Consider the following 24,448-nt stretch of genomic DNA (forward strand, 5'->3'; position numbering starts at 1 on the left):
CCATCTCCTCAGTCTGACAGGTTCGAGAAGGCTGTGTACTACCTAGATGCCGTAGTGTCGTTCATTGAGTGTGGGAATGCATTGGAGAAAAATGCTCAGGAATCCAAGTCCCCGTTCCCTATGTATTCAGAAACTGTGGAATTAATCAAGTAAGCAATGTAGAGGATACACAAAAGTCAAGTGGGTGGGAAAGAGGTCTGGAAATCAGAGCTTCTAGGTTTCAGGAAGGTTTTTCCACCGACTTTTGAAATCTCTTATTCTCCAGTAAAACCAGATCACTTACCACTTTGTTCCAGTTGCTGGGTCTTAGTGTTTTCATGAATGTTGAGATCCTTTGTTCCAAGGTTCTTGATGTCTCTCAACAATACGTAATACAAGAAAAGCAAAATTTTTTCAATTATTATGTAGTCATGTTTTGTTTAGGGTCTGGGGGAAGTAACTGAAATGGTGAACACGGTTGAAATTAGAAATTGATAGGAACTTTGGTGATGGATAAATGATAGTAAATACTTTATTTTGTTGTTTACTTGATGGATTGTTTACTTGTTGATACTTTGTTTGTAGGTACACTATGAAACTGAAGAATTACTTGGCACCAGATGCTACAGCTGCAGATAAAAGGCTAGCAGTGCTTTGGTATGTGCGTTCTGAACTTAATACAACACACTGATTATTTCAAGTGCAGTCTTCATGAAATACTGCATTACACGGAGTTCTCAGGTGGTTTTGAACAAAATATGAGTTTTCCATTTGACTGTGCAGAAAGATTAATGCTATATATCTGATTACTGTAAATTTGGGCAGAGAGGCTCTCTGGTTTTCAGACTATTAATTAAATTATTGAATCTTTCTCCGGCTCTGTCTGACTTCCTTAAAATTGTCAGTTAGTGCTTTTATTTTAGAACATGATTTCATTGATGGGATGTGTATAGCAGCAATGATGCAACAAAGTTGTTATGCGGCTAGAAATGGTGGAGAGATCTTTTGAACTTTTATCCTCCTTAATGTTTTGGTAAAATTACTGTCGATGAATTGACCTCTCCATCTTCGCTTTGTAAATTGCAATACTCAAAAATAATGGATTGCTGTTGAGTTTAATGTGTATCCAGCTGATAGGGGGCTGTTCAGTGACTTAAGTGCTTCAGAAAACACCGTTGTTGCATTAACAAACGAACAGTTTTCTGGTTTGTTTTATTTTTTTGTAAGACGGGATTATCAACATGCACTGCTTATTCATTTGAAAGAATTTGTAGCTCTGATTTGTGCCTTTTTTGCAAAGATAAACTTGAAACTAAGGTGTTTGACTGGATTTGAAAGGAGTAATAGCAGAAAGGATGAGGGTGCTTCCTATGTATTCACCCAGTGATAAGTCAAAATTTAGAATGACTGAAGAATTGTCGTTTGCCTTCTGGACCAGTGAAATGGCTGCAGCAAGCAGTGGAGCAGAACCAACCAGTATCAGGTGGAAAAGAAAGGGGAGGCTAGAGCAGAATACACTAGACTCAGTATGTCATGACATGAGCAAAAAATCAAATGAAACTCTTATCTAGCAAGTAATTTAGTGTTGTCTCCTGAGCTCAGAACTGGAGATCAGTTATATCAGCAAAATCATGGAAAACTATAATTTCCGCTCAAGGCAGAAAGCTGTGGCTTTCACTTCCTTAAGAAGTTAAAAGTGGGTTTGGATTTTTGCTACTTAAGACTTGACAATTAGCTTTTCAGAGTTAGGAGAGAAAGGTTTTAAAAACACAGCTGCTAGATTTTTGAACTTCACTGAGATGTGATAAACTTGGCTTTAATTGTAAACGTTTTGCTGTTCTGTCTTTGGTTAGTCTTCGGTGCCAATCTCTGCTATACCTAAGGCTTTTCAAACTGAAAAAGGAAAGTGCATTGAAATATTCTAAGACTCTGACTGAACATCTGAAGGTAATTGCATAAGTATTTTTTTTCATTTTTAATCAAATTAAAGTTCTACATCACTAAAAATTCCTCTATCCAGTTTACAGACTGCTGTGTGCAAACTTCCAGTACGCTCTATTTAGAACTGAAAGTATATTTGAGCTGAGTAGCTTAAAGCTGGGGAGATTCAGCATGACTATAATGTCATCAACCCACTGGTCCTAACGTGATAGGTATCTATTAATAATTTGATGTAGCTTTTGTCTTTAATAAGTTTAGTAGGCTTCAAAGAGAATTTTAAAAGATTTTTCTTTCTGCAGGTGTAACAAAGCTGAAACCTCACTTTGTCTTCACTGATTTTTGTCTTAGTCATCAGTAAAAGGGATATTTTTACCACATTTGAGAGTACTTTGCTTGATATTATTCAGGATTTTGATTATTGCTTAAAAGAAAAGCTGTAAGAACTAACTTGTTTAAAAATGACTGATTGAGCAGATAAAATGTGATTAAAGTATAAACATAAATCAGGACACATTTATTTTCCCCCAACAGAATTCCTATAACAATTCTCAAGCACCATCACCCGGTATGGGAAGGTAAGTAATAAAAGTTGGTACCAGTATTTCCCAATGCATAGCTAGTTTTCTACATAAACTGTGCGCCTGAGGTACTCAAAGAGTAGCTTTTCACTCTAAAGAGCATTAGTTGTTTTCTAGCCAATTCCTGATTGTTCTAAGGTCTAGTTTTCGATTCTGTTGTTCACATAATTATCATAGATCATTCTAACAATATTTCATTGATAATTCTAATTGTAATAGATAATTTTATTCTGATAAAGGGTTTGGAAAACTGCTGCTTGTGATATTGCTGTACCGAAACTTAGGCAGTTCCTTGTTGGGGGTGAAAAATAATAATAAAAAAAAAAGTAGTGGGTCATTAACATACAAAGTGCTTGTCTTAGTGAATTTGTTGTTTTATATAACGCTTTTTCCCTCAAAACAATAGCTTTATTACTGCTGCAAGCCCAGATGGCTACGAGTACTTTCAGGGTTGTCTGTTCCATAGTATAGCAATTTATTTTTATTCTTTAAAACTTAACAACCAACCTTTTATAGATTACTCTCTCAAAATTAAAAATCCCAGAATTTTAGGGGAACTTTTCAGATCTGCATCATGTTATTTGAAAATGTAGTAGTATGGCAGTATAATTAACCATGTAGTTTTATTTTTATTATTATTTAAGGTTCAATTTATTTAAACAATGAGTTTAAGACTTTAATTAAAAGATGGTGAGGATTGGTTTTGGATATTAAGCTGAAACACAGGTGCTGGAGGAGCCTTGGTATTTTACCAGCCCGTGCATTTCATCTGTTGCAGGGCAAACCCTGACTTCTTGATGTGTGAAGTGGGGGTGTTTTAGCATCCCACATTCTGAGGTGTAGGAAGAGGTCTTAGAACATTATTCTTACAGCATGACAAGCCTGAAGTACACATGCATGCATTTTACAATTTAATATTTCTCTTTGGATAAGCAGCAAGCCTGTTGGTATGCCGTCTCCAGTCTCTCCAAAGCTGTCTCCAGGGAATTCAGGAAATTACTCTTCTGGGGCAGCCAACCCTTCAGGGAGCGGATCTTCGGTGACGATCCCCCAGAGGATCCATCAGATGGCAGCCAGCTATGTCCAAGTTACATCCAACTTCCTCTATGCCACTGAAATATGGGACCAAGCCGAACAGCTGTCTAAAGAACAGAAAGGTAAGGCTCGTCACAGGCAGGTTGTAACCTCACAGGATGCTTAGCTGGGTCTTCTGCAAAAGAAAGACAGAAAGCGATGCCTTTGATTATGGTGATTTCCTAGGCTGGTTGTCTTGGTTGTCAGGTGGTGCTGGTGATGTAATGTTTCCTACTGGCTGTTTTAAATAAACAAATCCTGATTTTCCCATAAGTTGTTCGCTGTAGGAAGAGGAACTTGGTGCACTTCCTTCTCTGAAATTCTTGTCTTGAGTAAATATACATGTTTGAGGGAAAAGACCAAAAAAAGTTTTGCAACCATTTAACCATAATATAATTATTCTCATCAACTAGTCTTATGGGAAAGAGTAAAGAAATTGACTAGAAAAGATCTTTTATTTTTATTCTTCCAACATTCAGCCATCTTTCATTTCTCCTGCCTTAATCTGAAAGATTTGTGTTGAAAAGATTTTTTTTTTTTGGTGATGCAGTATTTCCAGTACACCAGCCAACATGAAAGATTGTGCCTAATTTAACTTGCATTTCTGTTGTTTTAGAGTTCTTTGCTGAACTGGATAAAGTCATGGGCCCTCTGGTTTTTAATTCAAGCATCATGACAGACCTAGTGCGTTATACCCGTCAGGGACTACATTGGTTGCGCCTGGATGCCAAGTGATATTTTGAACTGAAGGAATGGAAAATAGAACACATTTTTCTCGCTGCCTCTGATTTATCTCCACAACACTGTGTCATGTCAATAAGGAAGACTGCCATAACACATTGCTTAGTTGACACTAAGAGCAAGGAATGCTTTGAAATGTCTCCCATCCTCATTTGTGTTTTGTGTTTTAACCCCAAATTATCTGGTTAATGGACTTCTTCAGTATTCCCGTTTTAAGTTATTTAAATATTTTAAAATTTGCAAAATATAAAGGTGTACTTTTGCTAATCTATCATGGATAGATTGGATCATTGGAATTCCAGTCATAATACATAAGTCAGTTTAAATCCTATTTATTTTAATTTTTTAATTTTAATTTTGAAAAGCCTGATTTTGGGCAATTTTTAGCTGTTTCTTCCCTAAATTTACCCTTTCAAGTACTTAGCAGAAATTAAACATAGACACTTTATTTAAGGACTTTGTGAGCTTTGTTACTCTGTAATGTCTTGTGGTGGTAGAGCCTGTAAAAGGAAGTAGGATTGATAGGTTCTAACGTGTAGGAACACCATACTTTTCATGCCTAATGCCTATGAGTCAACTAATAAATGACAGCTAGAGATTTATTATTGCAGAATTTGTACTAAATAGAAAAGTTCCAGATATTCTTCTACATATTAAGATACTTCGTTTAAATGAATTTTAAAGAAATTTATATGGAAAATATTTAGCTGGATCTGACTTGGGTTGCTTTCAAGGCAGTTTCAAACATTGATTAACACTATAACAAATCACAAAACATTACAGTAATTTGTATTCGATGTGATATCAAAGTAATGGTGTAGGAATGAACTTCAGTCAGATAGGTGCGATGCATACAGGAAAGGTTTCTGAAATGGACAATCTTGTGCTTTTTTGTATCTCTTCATTTAAAATAAGTTTTGTTTCCTTGCTTGTCATTTTTTGACACATTCAAAATCAGCGAACTTTGTGGTTTAAAAAAAACCAAACCAACGGTAGTTAAATTCCTACCAGAACCGTCGTTTGCATCTTTTCCATTGACTGAGAAACCAGGAATCGTAAGTAGAAATGGAGGTCCATTTTTTCCTTTTAGGGTCTGATGGTTAATGGACACTACAGCATGACAGTGCAACAGCCATTGTGGGGTGGGGAGCACGCCTGCTATTACAGGGAAGCTGTCTAACTGCTTTGATGCAGAATGGATTTGAAACTTGTATTTACCCCATGTTAATGAAGGTCCCATTAATGCTTGATGTGTTTGATGGAGCAGAATATTCACTTGAGAGAAGCGATTTGGTGCAACAGAAATGGTTCGTGGAGTTGCAGCTGACTGCTCTCAAAACGTGCAAACCAAAGTACCTTTCCACGCAAGGTGCTTGTCTGAGTAAAAGGTTTAAAATGCTACTGCTTTCAGTATTGCTTAGTGCCCCTAACATGTCTGGTGTGCCTTATGCCTTACTTTTAGATGAAGATTTTATGAACTGTTTACAAGATGTTTTACAGCAGGACCAGGTATACTGTATGCAGTGGTCTTCTGCAGTACTTTGGTAAAATTCCATTTCCTTTTTAAAACTAGCGTCTGTCACACAAACTGACTTCTCATCGCAGTGGTCTCCTTTTAAAGAGTCAAACTCTGAATACTTTAGAGTGAGATTGCGGAATGCTGCTTTGTTTTATCTCCCATTTAACCCTTTATTCTGTACCAGATATGAACGTGCATGTTCAGGAAAATTATTGCACTAAATTTTTGTGTAGCTGTAGTTAAGTGCCAAACTCATGGCAACCTCGACGGAAGGAATAGAATTCTACGCTACTTAGTACTGCAGTATGTCCTATGGGCTTTAAGAGTTTAGGAGTTTTGCAAATTAGTAACCTACTAAAAGGTAGCTGCATATTCGTAGAGCTTCCTTTGCGTTCCAGCGTGTTTTGTACTTCCAGAAGAGCTTTGCTACATACAAACCGATACGTGGGTAACGGACCTGTGACTTGTTCAATTATAGCCGAATTTCCTGTTCAGGTCTGTTGGAGCATCCTTTGTATTGAATCACTGTGCAAGATCACATTTCTTTTAGTGTTTGCTGTTAGAGACAGAACTCTGTACCCTCAGACTCTGCATCCTGGTTAATGGGACACTGTCAACTATTTTTTCCTTTAATACTCTAAAGTGCCTAGCACACTTTTGACGCTATATAAAAAATACCTTCTTAGAAGTTGCATTCATAGTTTATTTTTTTGTGTAGTGCTGCGCTAGCCAGCATGGCTGTTTTTTGGCTTGCTCTTTTGTGCACAGTTACCATGACTGTCAGCAGGAATGGTCTCATCTCTGGGATTTTTTTTCTTTTACTAGAGTCCCACAAATACCTTTCGGTGTCACGTGCAATTGGTCTGTAAAAATGTATCGCTTATCCCTAGATCGGTGAATCTTAAAGAATTGTCTTCAAATGACCAGAAGACTTTTTACATTGTGTCAAAATGTGGACCTGAACTGGTTGAAAGTGTCCCACCTAAACAGTGTACTTCACAGGGAAATACCCTCCAAGAGTGCTGTCCCAGATTTCTGTCTGTCTGGGAGATATGCAGTGGTCTTGTTCATTGAAAAGAAATGCCTTACTCATCTGTGGCTATTTCAAGCAGAGAAACTTAAATTTCACACTTCCAAAAGCATATCTATTTTGGGATTTACCGTTGTTTCAAAGAGAGAAGTTAGGTACTTATCAGATTTCATAGCCAAAAAAAATGCAAATACTTAACAAGCTTCCATCCCTCTGTCAAAATGCAGGTTAACAATCTAAATCTTTTTTTTTTAACCTTTACACAACAGCGGTGGAAATGCATGTCACTTCAGCACTAAGGCAAGTCGCACTATTGACTAATGAGGGAATCCCTAACTCCTGGCTTCCTAAATGATTCCCTAGACGATTGTATATTAAATACATATCAGCGCTGTAATTTTAATTCCCTTACTGAACGCGGTCCCAGTTGGTGAATCTTAAAAATGGCTTAATCAGACTAGGCTTGCTCAGATATCAATATTATTTGAATTTGCTGTGAAACTTGCAGGTTCCTAGGTGATAAGGTGCAACCATTTATATTTATAAACAAATCTTTAGGACACCAGAGTAAAACAGCCCGATACTTTTATTTTGATTTGAAACTATTAGCCATAAAGCAGAGCATATGGATGGCTCTTCTTGGCTTTTGATGGCAGTATGCAATTTGTATTGTATGTGTCTTTTAATATATATGTATATATATATGAACTCAGTCTGTCCAAAGTATATGTTATACTTGTTTTTAGATTATGGTGCAACTGACTATATTGATATATTATTTATTGAGTGATGAATCACCATCTTACTGGTGATAAATCTTGCATATTATACAGGAGTGCAATGTATATTCCTTTAGATTGCTGAGGCTTGATTGCTGTGATAACAAAAAAAAAAAAAAAAAAAAGCCCTGAAATGTATTTACGAATGGCCCCAACATACAGAGAGTCAGTACTTCATGGAAATACTGTTGTGCTTGCCTGGGGCAAGTAAAATAAAGCCGTAGCAGATAATTATGTAATTTTCCAAAATGGGAAACTATTGGAAAGAGAGACTACCTTTGCTGTATTTAATATTTCACTTACCTAACAGATATTTACTGTCACTGCAGTGTTTATATTAAGGGCCTGAGCAAGTCAAGTTTGAATTACCCATTGGGGAGTAAGCAACTTCCAAATTATTAGATGTCTGACGAGTATTTCGGTCAGGGTTTAAATTACTCCATCTAAGGAATCAGTATTATGGAAAACTGTATGTTTCCAAGCAGCAAAGTAAAGATACCTTTTAAGTATAAAGAGTAGCCAAAGCTTTTCGTAGCCAACTCAGACAAATACAGACCTATTCCAGGAGGCAAATGTGCTAAGTATGAAAGTTGGGTAAACCCAGTCAATCAGGGAATCATGATCTCTGTCTAACTCCATTACTTTCCAAGGAATTGGTCTCTGATGCCATTTGAAAACAGCAGTGTTGGGGGCGGGGGGGCGGAGAGGGAAGGGTTTGCTGTGCAGTGAGTGAATTCCTGCCTCGATAGGAGCTCTGGTCTTTGCTGGAGCAGCCTTGGAGACAGCACTAGCTCTTTGCTCTCTGCCAGTCTCAGCTGAGTTTCACTCGAATACACTATACTGAGCAATTTGAAATGCTGCGTTACAGCATAGAATTTATATAGGCTATCTTTATGGAAACGCTTACCTGTTTTAATTTCATCTGGAAACTTAATGGAAATGTATCCGTTCCTGTCGTAACTCTCCACGTTTGCTAACGGAGCTGATACAGGCAAATCGGAATGCAGTGTTCCCTGTCTTCAGTTTTTATATGCAACCCTAGGAATTGATGTAGTCGGGTGCACAGTACTTCTGCAGCGGTTGGTGTCGGCTGCACTGGCATTATACATCTGAACACTCAACTCTAAGGACCAGGCATGACTTTTGCAAGCACAGTTCCTGACATTTGTATCTGGTCCCCCTTTTAAATTGTTTTAAGAAATTTTGTATATGGAGGATAAAGTGCTTATATATTTATTAAAAATCCTTTATCTTATTTGAAATTATTATTTGGTGAAGAAGGGTTTTCTTTTGGGGGAGGGTTCGTGGGAGGGGGAAGGTAACTTTTAAGCTGTCACTTATAAATGAAGCCCTTATTAATCATACAGAAAGGTACTGTTAGTAACTAATGGGATGTCTCTGTTTTATGCTTTGTACATGACAAGTCCATGTGTTACATTTTGTTTCTATCAAAATATTTAGGCATCTGTCTTTCAACCAAAACCTAAAAAAAAACAAACTGTGATTTTATTTGTTGCAATACATTTGAAATTTCAAAGGGTACTTTGGGGCTCAAAATTAGGATTTCTAAGTCAGTATGTGCATTTCACGTAATAAAGCTGTTAATGGTGAGCAAAGTATTATATACTAACTAGATTTTTTCCACATCTGTATAGTATATTCTATGTATTTTGTGGTATTGAGATTATAGAAAGTTTAGTGTCTGAAACATGCGTTTAATGTGTATTTTTAAACAAATTTATGGCAATTAAAATATTTGGAGAAAAGGGTATCACATTTCAATTTGTAAAGATCTTTTTAACTACTGTGTCATTAAAATGCTTTGTACAATGCAAAACTGTAACTGGAGAAACTAAGTTTAATAAATATCAAATAGATTTTCTGTATTAAACTTCATAAACACTGTGTTCGTGTCTGTTGAACAGGCTGTCTCCTCCCCAGTATTGCATTTTGAAGCAGTTTTCGTCTTTGTTTTAATGCTCTCTGTGTAACAAAGGAAAATGACATTCAGTATTTGTGTGTCCCAGACCTGTTGATATTTGTCTAATCAAAAGTGGCTTTGTTTCTCTCAGCCCTCTGAGTTAAGATGGATCTGATTTGGATAAATTTATTTTGAAATAAGAAGATCCTTCAGTGGAAGAGGTCAGTTTAGGACTTTACTTAGGCAGTTTTGATTAGAAGTAATTAAAAGTAAATACATTTTCCAGTTATCACCAGATATATTTGGCGTATTGAATCTGCTAGCAGTATTATTATCAGTTTGTTTGCTCCCTCTTTCCGACAGGCCTTTATTTGAAGTACTGATAAGAGTTCAGCTGTTGAGACTGAAATGAGATGGAAGCGTGATCTACTTTAAGCACTTGCCAGGTTGAAGGATAAATGTCTAAAGTCCAGTCTGAAATAAGCACTCCTACTTGAAATGCCTGATGTGCACTCAGCATACACTTTGCTCACAGCATACAAGGAAAAACCCAGGTTGTTTACTGAATATAAACTTTTAATCCACACCTTAAAAAAATATATATTAACAGTTATAAAAAACAAAACAAAAACATGAGATGCAGGGTCCTTTTATTGAGCTTGGCCAGAGAGTCATCCTCAGGCGTATGCTGCAGAGGTACAGCCTTGGTTACTGAATGCTCTCCAGCTCTTTGAAGTCCTTTTACCAGTTCTTATGGCAGAAATGTCGAATATACTTGTTGCTGATTCACTGTCGTAGCTTTTGAACGGTCAATAAATATTTCACAAGTAGAGCGGAGCATTGTTAGCAGTAACAGTGATGGGTGTTCTTCGTTACGACAGGTCACTCGGAGGCCGATCTAAGGAAACAGCGGTTTTTCCTGGAAAACAAACCATCATCAGGCACTGACAGCTGCGTAGGGCTCCAACAGGTCTGTCTGTCCTTAGCAGTGCTCAGCTATTACGACAGTGCTTGTATTCATCTTAACGTGACTCGGTTTGTCTCGATTCATCTTATGTTCTTTGCTTTGCATGGTAACTCCGAAGTACGTATTACCCAGGGCTATATGGCCAGGCTCTAGTGTAGAAATTATACACAACAAAAATGCCTTCCTGTCTATTTATCTTCCTGTAGCTGCTGTTATAGTTCATCCACGGTAATCACTAGAACCAAATGATGCATTTCAGATGCATGCAGAATAGGAACCCGGCTGTCATTTCCTATAGTATCTGTGTGTAGAAGATGGATCTATTCTACCCATTTTCCATTTGCTTTCTGGTGTAAGTACAGTAAGTGCCACACAAAATCAGCTTTCAGTCACTAGGTAGTAGTTTTAACTAATCACTTTTTACATGTAGTTGGTTAACTTATGTTTGCTTTAGTATTTTAGCTTTTAAATGATGAGCTTAAGTAATCACTGAAATGGTAATCACTTTAAAAAGATGGATTAAGATTTAAGGCCTCTAAGTGGTTACCTAGAAGCTGTCCAGGATTCTATGGTTGGTTGTCCTTTTTTTTTTTTTTTTTGAAAAGATGGTTATTCTGGGTTGCAATGAAACTACAAAGGCTTGTCATCAAGGGCATTTGGACTCTGTTCTGTTTGTACTGCTTACAAAAAAGGTCTAAATCTATTGCTTCATCCATATCCCTCCTATCTTTTTTTTTTTATGCACAGAATTAATTCCATATCTTGAGTGAGAATAAGTGGGAACTTCCTCTACATAGTATAATACCATGTATTCCTGAGCCTTAATATTGATTAGGGTTAGTTACCTGCATAGCATTGTAATGCATTCGCTATTATCCCTGCAGGAGGCTCCAATGGGTCTCAGTGAGACTCCTCTCCAGAAAGGTGTCATCCGCCTTTGTCTTTTTAGGTGAGGCTGTGGCTGGTGCAAGGAAGCACAGTGCATCTGAAACAGAGTCGTGGCACAGCTGTCAGGAGCACGCAGCAGCTGTAGGCAGTTGGTCATTTTGATGCTGTGGTCAATCATATAAATTTTAAGTGAAGGTCTGCAAATCTTGTTTTCAAATCATAGATCGATCTGTTAAAGTACAATTGCTTATATCCTAACCCTAAAGAAATAATCATAAAAATCAACATTTTTAATTGTCTTGAGAGGGAAGGCAGAATTATTTGCTAAATTACATCTCAGAGTAACCCAGTTTTCACTTTAAGCAGTTAGTTACTTCTTCAGGATGTTGAGTCTGCTAAAAGAGCTCTACTCTTACTTCTGACTCTGGCAGTTAGTGTTATTCGTGTAGCTCCTAACACTTTCGTTCACTGCCTGGCTGTTTGAGCTAGCATTTTAAATAGTTCTCTCTACTTACCTGGCTGAGCAGCAGTGAGCAGAATAAGAAGATTGCCATGACTTTCAAACAGTGCATCTTCACAGTATGGGCTGCTGCTTCGGCTGGAGGAGCAGCTGTGGGCGGAGGAGGTTGGAAGAGCCCTGAATAGAACTTGCCAAGCTTCAGCCAGATTTTTATAGACTTCATTCTCTTATCATTGCATCAGCTGTCAGTCATTACAGGAACAAAGTTCATTTCAGAGCAAGAGGGAATTACAAAGTTAGCATCTCCTGAAGCGATCTGGTTCAAGGCCTGTCTATCTAGCTAATGATTTACTCTCCTTCCACTTGTACTTTGTCTGGTCAGCTTACCAGGTTTGCCAACTGTTCCTTTTTTAAAACCTATCTAACACGTTACCAGAACTCCATCCTGCACTTGCAAGCAAAAGGGTGGGTGGCCCAAAGTAGCGTGGTAAAGATCAAAAGCCTTATAACAACCTTATTTAACTTCTCTGACATTCACAGTATGTGCAGCTCTGAGTTTGCCAGCTGGCAGGTAAGTATTGTCCTACTGAGTTTATTTGGAGCAGCAAATCGTACTTTTGGTTCTGCTTCTCGTTCTTGGTACATGAAAGAATCATAAGCAAGTTACTTCTAACCTTTCTTTTCCTGAACGTCGTGCTTAAAATGTGGATGTGGTACTTTCCATATGGGTTTTGGATTGTAAAAATGATGTCATTCCTGATAAATCTTAGACCTCTTCTTTCAAGGATCCCAGTCTGCAGTTAAAGCTGATCTAGATAGCTAACCCTAAAAGCAGAAGAGATGGCTGTAAGGACTTTCTGGAGTTGAGTTGCTCCACGTAGCAAGACCACGGTTTCTTTAGAAGAGCCATCTCTGCTGTAGTCTGCCTCTGTGTCTTACAGTGTAACTCGTGAGTAGTCTTCTAGAAGGCGCCAACAGCAGCTCCCACTGATGTGGACAGGCAGATTAGAGCTAAGAGCACTCTTGCACTTCTCTGTGGTGCAATGAGAAGAGATTGCAGCAGCCCGGAGGAAATGTTTCAAAAGGACAATGCGTTACCTTTCATCTTGCCCAAAGTCTCCGTTCAGACACACACTTCTCCCACTTGGTCTCCCACTGGGAAGAGGGAGAAGTGTTTCTAAGATCACTACTCTGTCGATGCACCTTGCCAGTACTCCTCCTCCTCCTCGTCTGATATTTTATGCATCTGGCTCCCAAATCTGTCCACATGTTCTGTATCTGTCAAGGAAATGAGTTATGAGACTGCAGAGCAACAGTACCAGTTTAGCCATGGCAAGCACTGCGTGGAGGCTTGGAGAGGCACTCTGTTTTGGAAGTTACTTCAAGTAGGAAGATAGCGTATAAAATAATTAGTTGTTTTAGCTAAATTATAAATCTAAATATGGATGCAATAGACTACATTTTCTGTGATTGCTTAATATGGAAGTATAAGTGCCAGCGTGGAAGGCAAGTTCCTGAGATTAAGATAATGCCTGCCATGTTGTCAGGTTCCTGCCTACGGATGATTTACCCCTTAGCCCAAATTTCACTGGGATTAAATAAAACCCCTTTGCAGCATATCACCTGCAAGCTATTATTGGAAGATTTGTTCCTTTCCTGGAGTTCCTTACTCTTCCCCTGTTTGTCTCGCTTCCTCGTGGGAAAGAGTCAAAACCCTTCTTCATTTCACCTTCCTTGGTTTCACATAGGGAAAGAAATGAGACAGTAAATAATTACAGATCAAATAGCAGAACTTGAATGTTTCTCTTACATCTGGCTGTGAATTTCTCAAATGTTTTTCCCATTAAGTCCTTTCCTTACACGTATGTGAGTTCTAATTTCTGCTGTCTCCACTAGGCACTGTAGTAGAACAGAGACAAGAAAAGCCACGGTGGTAGTCTTGACTGCGTATTTGGAGCACAGGATGTGAAATGACAGCTCAGCTCTGACAGCCGTGTCCTCAGTAAGTCATTGTTCCTCAGCTTTTTTGGCTAGCTAAGATTAGTACTTTGTGATGATACGTCAAAACTGTTGTGCGTCCTAGGTTACTAACAGTGTCAGCTCGTAGTTGCACATCCCTTTGAAGCAGCAATCTGTTTATTCTGTGCAAGAAAAGAAAAAAAAATCGGACTGCTTGTTTCCATGTATGCAAATCCAGTGCAGTCCACTTGTCTACTGCTGGCTAGTCAGAAGCCACAGCAAAAATGCTGGTTTAAACACCAGAATGTTACAGAACGTTGCTGTGTTGCCACTTCTAACATTTAGTAAAGGGACAATAGAAATAAATTAGATGATTAAGATGGTAGCCCCCTGTCTCCTATTTGCCAGGAGGAAGCCACAGCCCCCTTGAACGTTTAGCAAAGGGAGAACAGAAACGAGAGAGATTGAGAAACTTTCAAACACAGCGTTCGGACGCTGAAACACCCCCAGCCCAACGCCCCAATGCCACGCAGCGGGCAGGAGCCATCGCTGCTGGCAGCGTGCGGAAACGCCGGGTTCTGCGTCCCTGCCCCGCGGGCCAGACCCGGGGGCAGCTCGGGGCTGGCGCTGGAGCCCCAGGGCCGAGGCCAGCTCGGGGGGGTTGCGACAGGCGCTGCCAGCCGTGGGAGCAGGCCGCGGGCAGCCCCCGTCCTGCTGGCGTTGCGGCAGGGGCCGGCGGGCAGCTGGGGACTGGCGGTGGTGCTCGCGGGGCTGCAGCGCCGTGGGTAAACTCGGCGGCAGCGGCTGAACGTGCCCCGGTGTTTACAGTAGGCTGGCAGCTGGCTAGGCCATAGTTCAGCTGTCTGTGAACGGGGGCAGAGACCTCATCGCAGAGGCTGTGAGGAGCTGCTCACCCTCTAGAGTTCCTGAGAGGAAAGGGATTGAGCAGGTACTTACTGAAGCTACGGCTGTACCAGGCCTACGTGTCCTGTTATTGAGGCTTCAGAGCGGCTGCCCTTGCTCTTTGGGGTAAGTAGGATGCAAATGAGAGTTCTGAGCAAAGCCTGCCCCTGGCCCTCTTTGCCACCTCCCAGTTGTTGTCGCCAGTTCAATGCTCCCGTCTTGCTTAAGCTGCCTACAAAGTACCGGTGAACCAACAAAGTACCGGTGAACCAAAACGTAGACTGGAGCACAGAAAGCTTGTGGTGCAATGGGAGCACTTACGCTGCTCCTGGCTAGGCCAGCCTCTGACCGTGCTCGAGTACAAAACCATAAAGCATTTGACTACACCATTTGCATACCCCCAGCTTCCTGAAGTGAAACTGAGCATCTTTGTCTTCCAGACGGCTCAGCCCTGAGGCCGCAAAGCAACTACCCCAGGAAAACGTCACTCTCCCTCTGCAGATAAGATAAATGCTCAGTACCAGCTACGGGACTAGCGCAACAGGGAGATAAATGAGTTACTTTGCTTGGAGCGTGAGCTTGAGACAATCAGCTCAAGACTAAGGGGAAAAAAAAGATAAAGAACTGAGCCAAATGGCCTGGACTTTGGAGAGCAAAGCGTGTCGTACTTGGAGCTACAGGGTGAATTTCTTAGGCACAGATTTAAAAGCGAACAGTAGCAATGAAGCTCCTGAGATCACCCTCAGGTGTCAAAATAATCTTTTTTTTCTCCTTGTAGTTCCCAAGAAGAAGCTTCTAATTCGGCCTGTTAACACTAACCAGACATCAGAATTGCAGTTTATCATCTGATTAACGCTAATAGCTACGATAACCAGGTAGGTGTATGTGGGGCAGAGTCCACGTTCAGCTCCGAGCCATCGGCCAGCTCATGCAGTTTTGGGCAATACCAGATGGGCTGTTTGTTTTTTCACGCGTATCAAGGCTGGAATATATTCTATTTCAAGAGGAAAAAGTGGCTGGTGAGGGAAAGATAAAGGGATCAATGAGCTTACCCCCGAGCTGTTACTTCTAACCACCGCTAGCTGAGGACAGCCCTTGCTACATTAACTAGACTGAGGAGTGTTTCAAAGAAACAGGAGGCAAAGAGGCTGGAAATAAGAAGACAAAAAAAAGTAAAATAAAAAGTAAAATAGTTTGAGCATAGAGTAGTTTAATCTGATCATCCCTCTGTACAGAGTGAACCAGAGAGCCATTTCATGCGACTCACCTCAACATTTAAAGCCATGGACTTCACACAAAGTCATGAGACAGAGTTAAAGTTTATTAGACAACACTATCTCCCCGTCATCCTAATCACATGAACACGCTTAGCAACAGGATGCTGATAACACGGTGCACTAACATCGCCGCTAACGTCTCCTCGTGGCTCTGGCTACTTGTCGTTCTCGTAGTCAGCAGGGTTCTTCCTCTTCAGCCTCTCGAACTCCTGCATGCCCCAGGAGTACAGGAGGTAGGCGCCCACGAAGGCTGCAAAGAGAGGAGAGTGCTGAGAAGCCGCACGGCGAGGAGGGGGGGGACAAAGCCGCACCAGGCTGGCTCACAACGACAACTGGTACAAACCCTCCCTGTTCCCCCATCCTTCCCCAGTGCCCCCGGCACAAACCCTTCCCGTTCTCCCCATCCTTCCCCAGTCCCCCTTGACCTCCCCATTTCCCCTTTCACATCCCCCAACCCTTCCCATTCCCCCCAGCCTCCTCCAGTCCCCCCCATTTCCCCCCAGCCTCCCCAGTTCCCCTGGTCCCCCTCAGCCTCCCCGCGCCTCTCCCGTTCCCCTCCAGCCTCTCCCAGTCCCCTTGATCCCCCGAGCCTACCCCAGCCTCTCCCCTTCGCCCCCAGCCCCTCCCCTTCCCTCCCAGCCTCCCCCATTTCCCTTGGTCCCCCTCAGCCTCCCCCATTCCCCCCCCCCGTCCCTAAAGCTTCCCCCGACCTCCCCCATTCCCTCCCATTCCCCCCCAGCCTCCCCCAGTCCCCTTGATCCACCCCCCCAGCCTCCCCCCTTCCCCCTGCAGTCTCCCCCGTTCTCCCCCATTCCCCCCCCATTCCCTAAAGCCTCCCCCCGTCCCTCCCATTCCCCCCCCAGCCTCCCCCAGTCCCCTTGACCCCCCCTTCACCTCCTCCAGCCTCTCCCCGTCCCCCCCAGCCTCTCCCCTTCCCCCTGCAGCCTCCCCTGTTCTCCTCCATTCCCTAAAGCCTCCCCCCGTCCTCTTGACCCCCCCCTTCACCTCCCCCAGCCCCTCCCCTTCCCCCTCAGCCCCCCCCAGCCCCTCCCCTTCCCCCCCTTCCCCCCCCTTCCCCCTCAGCCCCCCCCCCCCCCCCAGCCCCCCCTTCCCCCTCAGGCCTCCCCCAGCCCCGTACTCACGGGGCACCACCTTGAAGACCTGCGAGCTGAAGCGCCGCCACACGTTGGGCAGCCCGTGCGAGAGGACGTTGGGGAAGGCGCGCTGCTCGAAGGGCGACAGGCTGTAGGTGACGACGTGCCGCACCCGCGCCAGGTTCCCGAAGTGCCGGCCCATGGCGGTGTCACCTTGGCGACCGCCTTCGCCGCCGCGCCGCCCGGAAGCGGAAGCGGCATCTCCGATGCCGCTTCCGCTTCCGGGCGGCGCCCCCTCGGGGGCGTTCGTCCTCCCCCAAAATGTCGTGTGGAGGAAAAAAAAAAAAACAAAACGCAAAGCGACGTTGTCACAGCAAAAACCAACAAGCGACGTTATCACGATAAAAAACGCTAAGTGGTGTTGCCACAGTAAAACCCCCTAAATGACACCGCAACGGTAATAAACGCGAAGTGACGTTGCCACAGTAAAAAAAACACCAAATGACTTTGCGGCAATAATCAACACCAAACGATGTTGCAACAATAATAAACACTAAATGGTGTTGGCACAGTAAAAAGCACTAAGTGACGTTGCCACAGTAAAAACGACTGATGTTGCCGCGATTTTGTAAATGAGGCAAAATAATAACGTGAAGGCCACGTGCGCATCCCCTCACGGATGTAAATCCTCCCCAAAACGCCACGTGGAAAACACTAAATGATGTTGCCACAACAAAAAACACTAGGTGATGTTGCCATAGTAAAAAAATAAAAATAAAAAATACTTCTGCAATTTTATAAATGAGACAAAATAATAACGAGAAGGCTGTGAGCACATCCCCTCACAGATGTAAATGCTCCCCAAAATGCTGTGTGGAGAAAGAAACACTAAGTGACATTGACACAATAGAAAACATTAAGTGACTTTGATGCAATTTTATAAATGATGAGACAAAACAATAATGTGAAGGCTGTGAGCGCATCCCCTCACAGATGTAAATCCTCCCCAAAATGCCATGTGGAGAAAGAAACACTAAGTGACATTGACACAATGAAAAACGCTAAATGATATTGCCACAATTTTATAAATGAGACAAAATAATAACATGAAGGGACACAGTTTTAAACACAAGTGTTTGGTGAAGCTGAACTCCCCCAGTTTGAAAGGGGTTAGTGGGAGCAGTGTGCATCCCCTCACAGATGTGAATCCTCCCAAAAATACCATGTGGAAAAAAAAAAAACCCTAACTGACATTGTCACAATTTTATAAATGAGACAAAATAATAATGTGAAGGGACACAGTTTTAAATACAGAAGCTGTTTGGTGAAGCTGAATTCCCCCGATTTGAAAGGGGTTAGTGGGAGCAACGCTCACTAGGCAGGGAAGCTTTTTTACGCCAATCAAATATAATGTTGACCTGGGCTGGGATTTTGTTTGACACCAAGGTTTTTGCCTTGAGCTCTTGGTGTTTTCCAGCCGTACCTCTGATCAGAGCCAAAGCAAGCACTATTTTTAGGTAGCAGCCCCAGTCAGAGGCCTCCTCTGGTGGAAGTTATGTGACTGCTCGCCAGGCAGCGTTGCACCTCTTCAGGGTACTCCAGACTCACAGAAGCACCACAGCAGCACCGACTGGTTCACATCTAGGAGGTGAAGCACTGTCCGTGTCCTGTCACAGCGCTGGGAAGTCACGCACAGCACCTCAGGTTCAGGCCTTTCTCTGCCAGGCTGAGTTCCCAAGCCCTTGGGTACTACACAGGTCAGGCTCTAATGTTAGGGTCCAGTAGGAAGTTAGGGACTTTATGCATCAATACATTTGCAAGCCCTTTTAAAGGCTAGTCTTAGCGATTCAAAGAAAAACAAAACCACACAAGACAGTGCTACACCACATCCTTCTGTTAAAAATCCCCATCAAAGCTGTCTTTTGTGTGAGCCTCGTCTAAAGCTCTCTTAGCTTGGGTCCCCAACCCAAAACAAGCGTTTTGAACAAAATTCTTGTAACTAGAAAAATCTAGGAGAAAACACATTAGTCTTGGTGAAGATTTTGTTTAAAAACATACAGAATTAAGGTGCTGTTACCTACACCCTTATTGTGAGAGGAAATGAAGCTATGGCCCTACATCTTCACATGTCATATCAGACTATTAAACATTTAACAACATTTAAACAAACTAATTTAATAACCTCCTAAAAGCCTTTAAGTGATAGTGTTGAACATTTCCACATACCTCAGAAGCATGTGGCAGTGTAGTTTTACAAGTAGAATTCCATACCCTAACACCATGACAATCTTGTATATTGTTCTAAAAAACAGATCAAGGTTTTTTTTAACAGCACATGTGTAAGCTGTTGCATGTTTGTGTTCAAATAGTTCAGTGATTTGATTTTTTTCTACAAATTACTAGATATGTCTCCTTAAATTCTTACCACCCATTGCTGAGAAAGCTTGAAGAGCATGACAGCAGAAGAGCAAGGAACAGCCCGATAACTTTTTTTTTTAAACAGAACTGCAAGGAAAAGTTGTCTTCTTGCTAGGGGAATTAGAAAAATGTGTTAGGGAATAAGAGCGAAAAACTGAGAAAGTAATTTTAATATTAGAGTCTCTCCTCTTTCCGTAGACGCTTGTCAGAAATGTCATTACAAAAGATTTCATTACATAGAGGAAGACTAGCAGGCACTGAACTTAAGTTGTATGCATGATAGGCATTTATTTCCTTTTTTTTTTTTTTAAATCTATAACAAAACAGCTTAAAATAGGCACCTGGTAATTGAAACCTCTTTCATATTTTAAATGCAAAATTATTCCAATAAAAAGATATTTACATTTAATTTCACATTCTAGAAAAGCTGAGTGGCTACAAAAATAAGTGCTATTATGTAAACACCTACTAATCGCATGCTAAATCCTGACCAATTTTAAAGAGCTGTTAGACAAATGCTACAGGTATTCTGATAATTCAAAATACCCAAGCTAAGTGTAAAATGAATTAGGATTCACCCACTACCGACAAGTGCACTTCGTAGCTATCATATCTTCATATTCTTTGTAGACTATGGAGCCGTCGGGCTCTATTGTTAGCACGCTCAGTGGGCTGTACTCAGCAGGAACACAAGAGGGCTTCGGAACAGATGAGTCCAGTTTCTCATATATTAGGTTCTGCACCATCGTATGCACAGGAGAGCCGTAACGGTGCCCCACTACCCTCGGACAGTCCCCTTTGCAATACTGAGGGCTGTATCTATGTGGTGCTATTATCCATTTGTCCCATTTTAGCTGGCTAAAACTTAGACGGAAGCTGTGAAGCTCACACTCATTTTGAGGAAACAGAAATTGTTTGAAATATTCACTCAGATTGTAAGGTGGAGTTGCTGGAGCTTCGTTCAGATTCTCATCTCTTCGACGTCGAGAGGCCCTTTTACCTTGCGAATTCTCTCTTCCTTCGTCATCTGTAATATCAGCCAGCAGACTGTTCCTTTGCCTGGGCCGCACTGGGTTTTTCCTTCTACGTCTAAGTGAGTTCCACCTGTGATAAGCTTGCTCACTGGTATCATTTAAGTAAAGGAGAAGAGAAGGGGGAACCAGAGCCATATTAATGTAACTGTTCTGTTCAGTGCTGTGTTGTGGATCACCCATCAGACAAGTGAAGTTCACAGCCATATGAATATTCCTCCTGTTAGTAGCAATTAGAGGCTGGAGAAAAGAAGTCACGTCAATCTCCACCCACTTGCGTTTTCTAACTTCAAAGTGCAGGCTAAAAGCTACAGTGTGAGAAACACTGGGACATACTTGGCTAGAAAAATCATGCTCCTTAACAGACAAATGGCACATGCATGTAAAGGAAGAAGAAGTGGGAACAGATGTGTCAAACGAATAGAGCAAGACAGACTTGAGTAAGTGCTCTAGAGCAGTAACACGATCCAGGTTGAAGAGCAAATCCCCTGAGTGAAGGTCTCCTGAGAAGGGAAACAAAATTTTGCAGTTACTGTATCTTAATTTGCCACCAAGACATAAATACTTTTGTCTACTGGGTAATTAGAAGTGATTAAGCAGCAGAAGAAACCAATTTAGATGCCTGAACATATTTTTAATGTATGGAATTTCTGCTTCAGCCAAGAATTTAAGATTTAAAAGTTAAGAAAACAACAAAGCCAAGAAGCCCCAAGCTTTTAAGAGGTGTTAAAATTTGGTTAGTTATAAGGCAGTACACAGCAATGTTAGCAGTTGGCTTTTCACATTGTTGATATGGGGAGGGAGGAACTAGACAGTTTGGATTATAAAAGAAGCCATAAATGAAATAGTTTAAGTTGAATGCTTTGAAAGCTTTTTATTATTAACTCCAGGTATTCTTGCTACTCATGTATTATTGACCAGCAGCTGACAGCAAGTCTGATAAATAGCAAGGCAGAAACTTACTAACACTAATTTTAAAAATTATCACTTTACTTTTCTGTTATGGAATAGAAACTTTCCAAGCCATTCTGAATGCAGATTTCTGTCTTATTCACTCATACTGTAAGATACACTATTCTTATCTTTTTGCATGATTTTTTTTTATTTTTTTGCTCTAATTTCCATTTCATCTTGAGATTAATAAAACCATTTTCTGGCCTGCATTCCAGATGTGGACATAATGTATTGCTTTTCTTACTTCTCACCACTATTTTTCTGTAAGTCAGAAAGCATTCTTTTTTGACCACGTAAATACATTAAGTGATCTTCAAACTTTAATAGACTATATAATCAGAAGTCAGATGAGGGCTCTGTAGATCTTGATAAACTTATATGGTCTATATTAATGACTTTTCTAAAATAATAAATTTGAATAACAGCCTTAAAATTAGTTGTAGGAAGTTGGTTCAGATTCAGGCTATTACTTTAATTATTACTGTATTTAGGATATGTAATCATGAGATTAACTGTTAATTGACAATATATTTTTAAAGCAGTAGACTATACTATGCCAGGAAATTTTAGCCATAAACATTGATTTATTTTTCTATAGTGAATACTTTTTAAGCAATCCTCAACCTCAAAGTGCCATTACTGTGTATGAGCATGATGTTTGTGTTTCAGGTTATCTGGCTCTCCAAGTGGAGGAATCCAAGTCAGGAAAACTCAGACAACTCATCACCAATCACGTAAGTAGAATTAAAGGCCAAGGATTGTTGCTCTGACTAAACCACATTAAAAAAAAAATCCTAAGTCACAGATGTGCTCAGCCGCCCCAGTTTTCAGACCCGCCCCTGCTTTACAAGGGGTTCTACTCTTCACACATTTGGTTATGATTCTTTTCTAGGAAAAGCACAAGGCAAGGAGTTCTTTACAAAGAACTTACACAGACTAAGAGAAGAGCCATCAGGCTTAAAATAGCAACAACTCTAATGGAGTAAGGTATTTTTCTGCTATATTGCAAGCATAGAACATGCCAAAATAAACCCCAACCAGTTGAACCTTTGAAATTGAGGTCACTGCACACCTACCTTTCATTAGGTCCCTGTGGCTGTGCTTGCATTCAGAACACGGGGTGAAAAGTCGAACAGTGTTATAGAGGTGGCTTTTGTTGGCCTTGGGGATCCCCTCCTTGGTAGCAGACATCTTATAGAGCCTCTTCATGTACCTGAGGGCTCTGGAGTCTGGCTGTAGCCTCGGGGCCTCGCTTTCCCAGCTCTGGCGTCCCTGGTCAGACAACACCTTGAGAAGGGGTGGCAGGAGGGCATATCCACGTCTCACACCTTTTGGCAGCCTCAACAATGGATTTAGCTCACTGGTGGCCTCCTCAGGAGCTACCAATAACCCAGAGATCCCGTCAGATACTGCACTGTCCCTGGAGCGGGGGGAACACTGGATGCTAGAAGAAAGCCAGTGAATATAGCAATAGAAACAAACACAAATTCTCCAGGTACCCTCCATACTTTTTAGGGCTGCAGCCAAAAAACACCTCCCCTAAAATATTCAAGAAAAAAAGAGTCTATGAGCGTGAGCCCTTATATACGGTGCAGCTGTGGCATGGGAGGGAGGTTTCTTTCTCATTAGAAACCAAAGAGGAAGACCTGCAGCTGGCTGCGGAACCCACATGCTTGTTTGCATTCAGGCTAGAGTCGCTGCACATGAAAGCATTTTGTAAGCAAAATCCTTATTCTCCGAGTAAACCTTTTTCACGTGGTAAATTGCAATACAAGAGTGTTCGTTTATCAGCCTCCAGAGGGAGCTGGGGAGACAAGCTAATATTGGCTAGTCTAACTGAATGCATGTTATTTGCACAAGTTTTGATATTTGCGAGTTAACTGTTAAGAAAATGTCAGTAATAACGCTAATTATCATCGCTAAATATATCTAAAATGCTAAATATTATTGCCATTAGCAATAATAAGGTAATAAAAAAGAGTGAAAGTGGTTTTCATTTGCTGTTAATGTATTTCTCAAATTTTGCTTCTTTGTGGATGTTAACATCCACCTGAGAGAGACGTAACTGCGGCTGTCGTACCCTCAGGTTCCCTCTCATTCCAGCACACGTTCGCCTCCAGTCTTAGCTGAGGCAAGCAAAAAAGCAGGGTGGTTTTTTCAGTCGGTACCAGCTGTCTGTGGAGCGTGCTGCAGGAGACTCTAACTGGAGTAATACTGGTTGCTTCAGGAACGTTGGGAACTTTTGTTACGGAACATAACTAAAGGGATGGGGCTTGTTTTATTTAATCAGGAAAATGCATAAGAAAATGTGTTTTCATGGCATTTGTTTTTAGAGCTACGCTATCAATAACGTAGTGAAATGTCACCCGTAATCTGAGTTTCACATCTTAAGGCTTAAGTAAGGAGTACTTGTTCAGAGAATGCTTAATTAACTGACAGAAATGTCGGTCTGGCATTCTTTGGTTTGGAGTGGAAGGTAAATTCAGATAACAATCTATCCTGTGAAACAATATTACCTTTTCTGTTAGATTTGTTAAAGCTGTTTTGATTATGATAAGAGGGGGATACCGTCATGTCTAAGGTCAGCTATATGTTTAAACTGCTTTGGATAAGGTGATCAGTGTTTTTGTTCATTTAAAAATATATCCTTCTGTTGGGTAAGCTTGCACCAGACAGGCTGATCTGCTCCTCCCTTAGGGGTGTGAATTAGTCCCACTTCACGTTAAGTTCAGACAAATGTAACGACAGTTTCTGCTGTTCCGTGATGATTTAAGCTGCTTCCTAACACTGCTCTTTTCTACAAAGCACGTGTGCATTCCTGCTCTCTCCTTTGCTGATTTTGATCTTATCACATCTTGTGGGGAGTCCGTGCAGGGAGCTGAAATGATTGGAAAATAATCCAACAAGAAGTGAATATGTGCTTTGCCTTTCTGAA

At 41.3% G+C, this 24,448-nt stretch overlaps 4 protein-coding genes and 1 long non-coding RNA gene across 5 annotated transcripts in view; 2 read left to right on the forward strand and 3 right to left on the reverse strand.

Annotated features, from left to right (window-relative positions):
* The window catches only part of AFF4 (AF4/FMR2 family member 4), a 35,497-nt gene extending 25,963 nt beyond the window's left edge, over positions 1-9,534 (forward strand). Inside the window, 6 exon segments of the mRNA XM_040573298.1 lie at positions 13-149; positions 565-636; positions 1,833-1,926; positions 2,452-2,495; positions 3,435-3,655; positions 4,189-9,534. Coding sequence (XP_040429232.1) covers positions 13-149; positions 565-636; positions 1,833-1,926; positions 2,452-2,495; positions 3,435-3,655; positions 4,189-4,307 — 687 coding nt within the window. The 3' untranslated portion in view covers positions 4,308-9,534.
* A 156-nt stretch (positions 9,535-9,690) lies between these two features.
* LEAP2 (liver enriched antimicrobial peptide 2) lies at positions 9,691-12,110 on the reverse strand. Its single transcript, XM_040573296.1, has 3 exons — positions 11,933-12,110; positions 11,375-11,514; positions 9,691-10,481 (listed from the first exon to the last, which is right to left on the reverse strand). Exons 1-3 carry the CDS (start codon positions 12,098-12,100, stop codon positions 10,445-10,447), a joined length of 345 nt encoding a protein of 114 aa, XP_040429230.1. The 5' UTR covers positions 12,101-12,110; the 3' UTR covers positions 9,691-10,444.
* Positions 11,400-15,921, forward strand: LOC121077786. The gene is made up of 3 exons (XR_005824310.1): positions 11,400-11,612; positions 13,774-13,879; positions 15,518-15,921. It is a non-coding gene; the product is annotated as an uncharacterized LOC121077786 (long non-coding RNA).
* Positions 15,922-16,042: 121 nt separating this feature from the next.
* LOC121077784 (cytochrome b-c1 complex subunit 8) lies at positions 16,043-17,385 on the reverse strand. Its single transcript, XM_040573297.1, has 2 exons — positions 17,159-17,385; positions 16,043-16,266 (listed from the first exon to the last, which is right to left on the reverse strand). The coding sequence occupies exons 1-2, from the start codon at positions 17,310-17,312 to the stop codon at positions 16,172-16,174; spliced, it is 249 nt and encodes an 82-aa protein (XP_040429231.1). The 5' UTR covers positions 17,313-17,385; the 3' UTR covers positions 16,043-16,171.
* Positions 17,386-19,672: 2,287 nt separating this feature from the next.
* Positions 19,673-23,085, reverse strand: GDF9 (growth differentiation factor 9). The gene is made up of 2 exons (XM_040573681.1): positions 22,590-23,085; positions 19,673-21,062 (listed from the first exon to the last, which is right to left on the reverse strand). Exons 1-2 carry the CDS (start codon positions 23,017-23,019, stop codon positions 20,110-20,112), a joined length of 1,383 nt encoding a protein of 460 aa, XP_040429615.1. The 5' UTR covers positions 23,020-23,085; the 3' UTR covers positions 19,673-20,109.
* Positions 23,086-24,448: the final 1,363 nt, after the last annotated feature.

This window comes from Cygnus olor, chromosome 14 (genome assembly GCF_009769625.2).
Source record: "Cygnus olor isolate bCygOlo1 chromosome 14, bCygOlo1.pri.v2, whole genome shotgun sequence".
In the NCBI taxonomy this organism is placed as follows: domain Eukaryota; kingdom Metazoa; phylum Chordata; class Aves; order Anseriformes; family Anatidae; genus Cygnus; species Cygnus olor.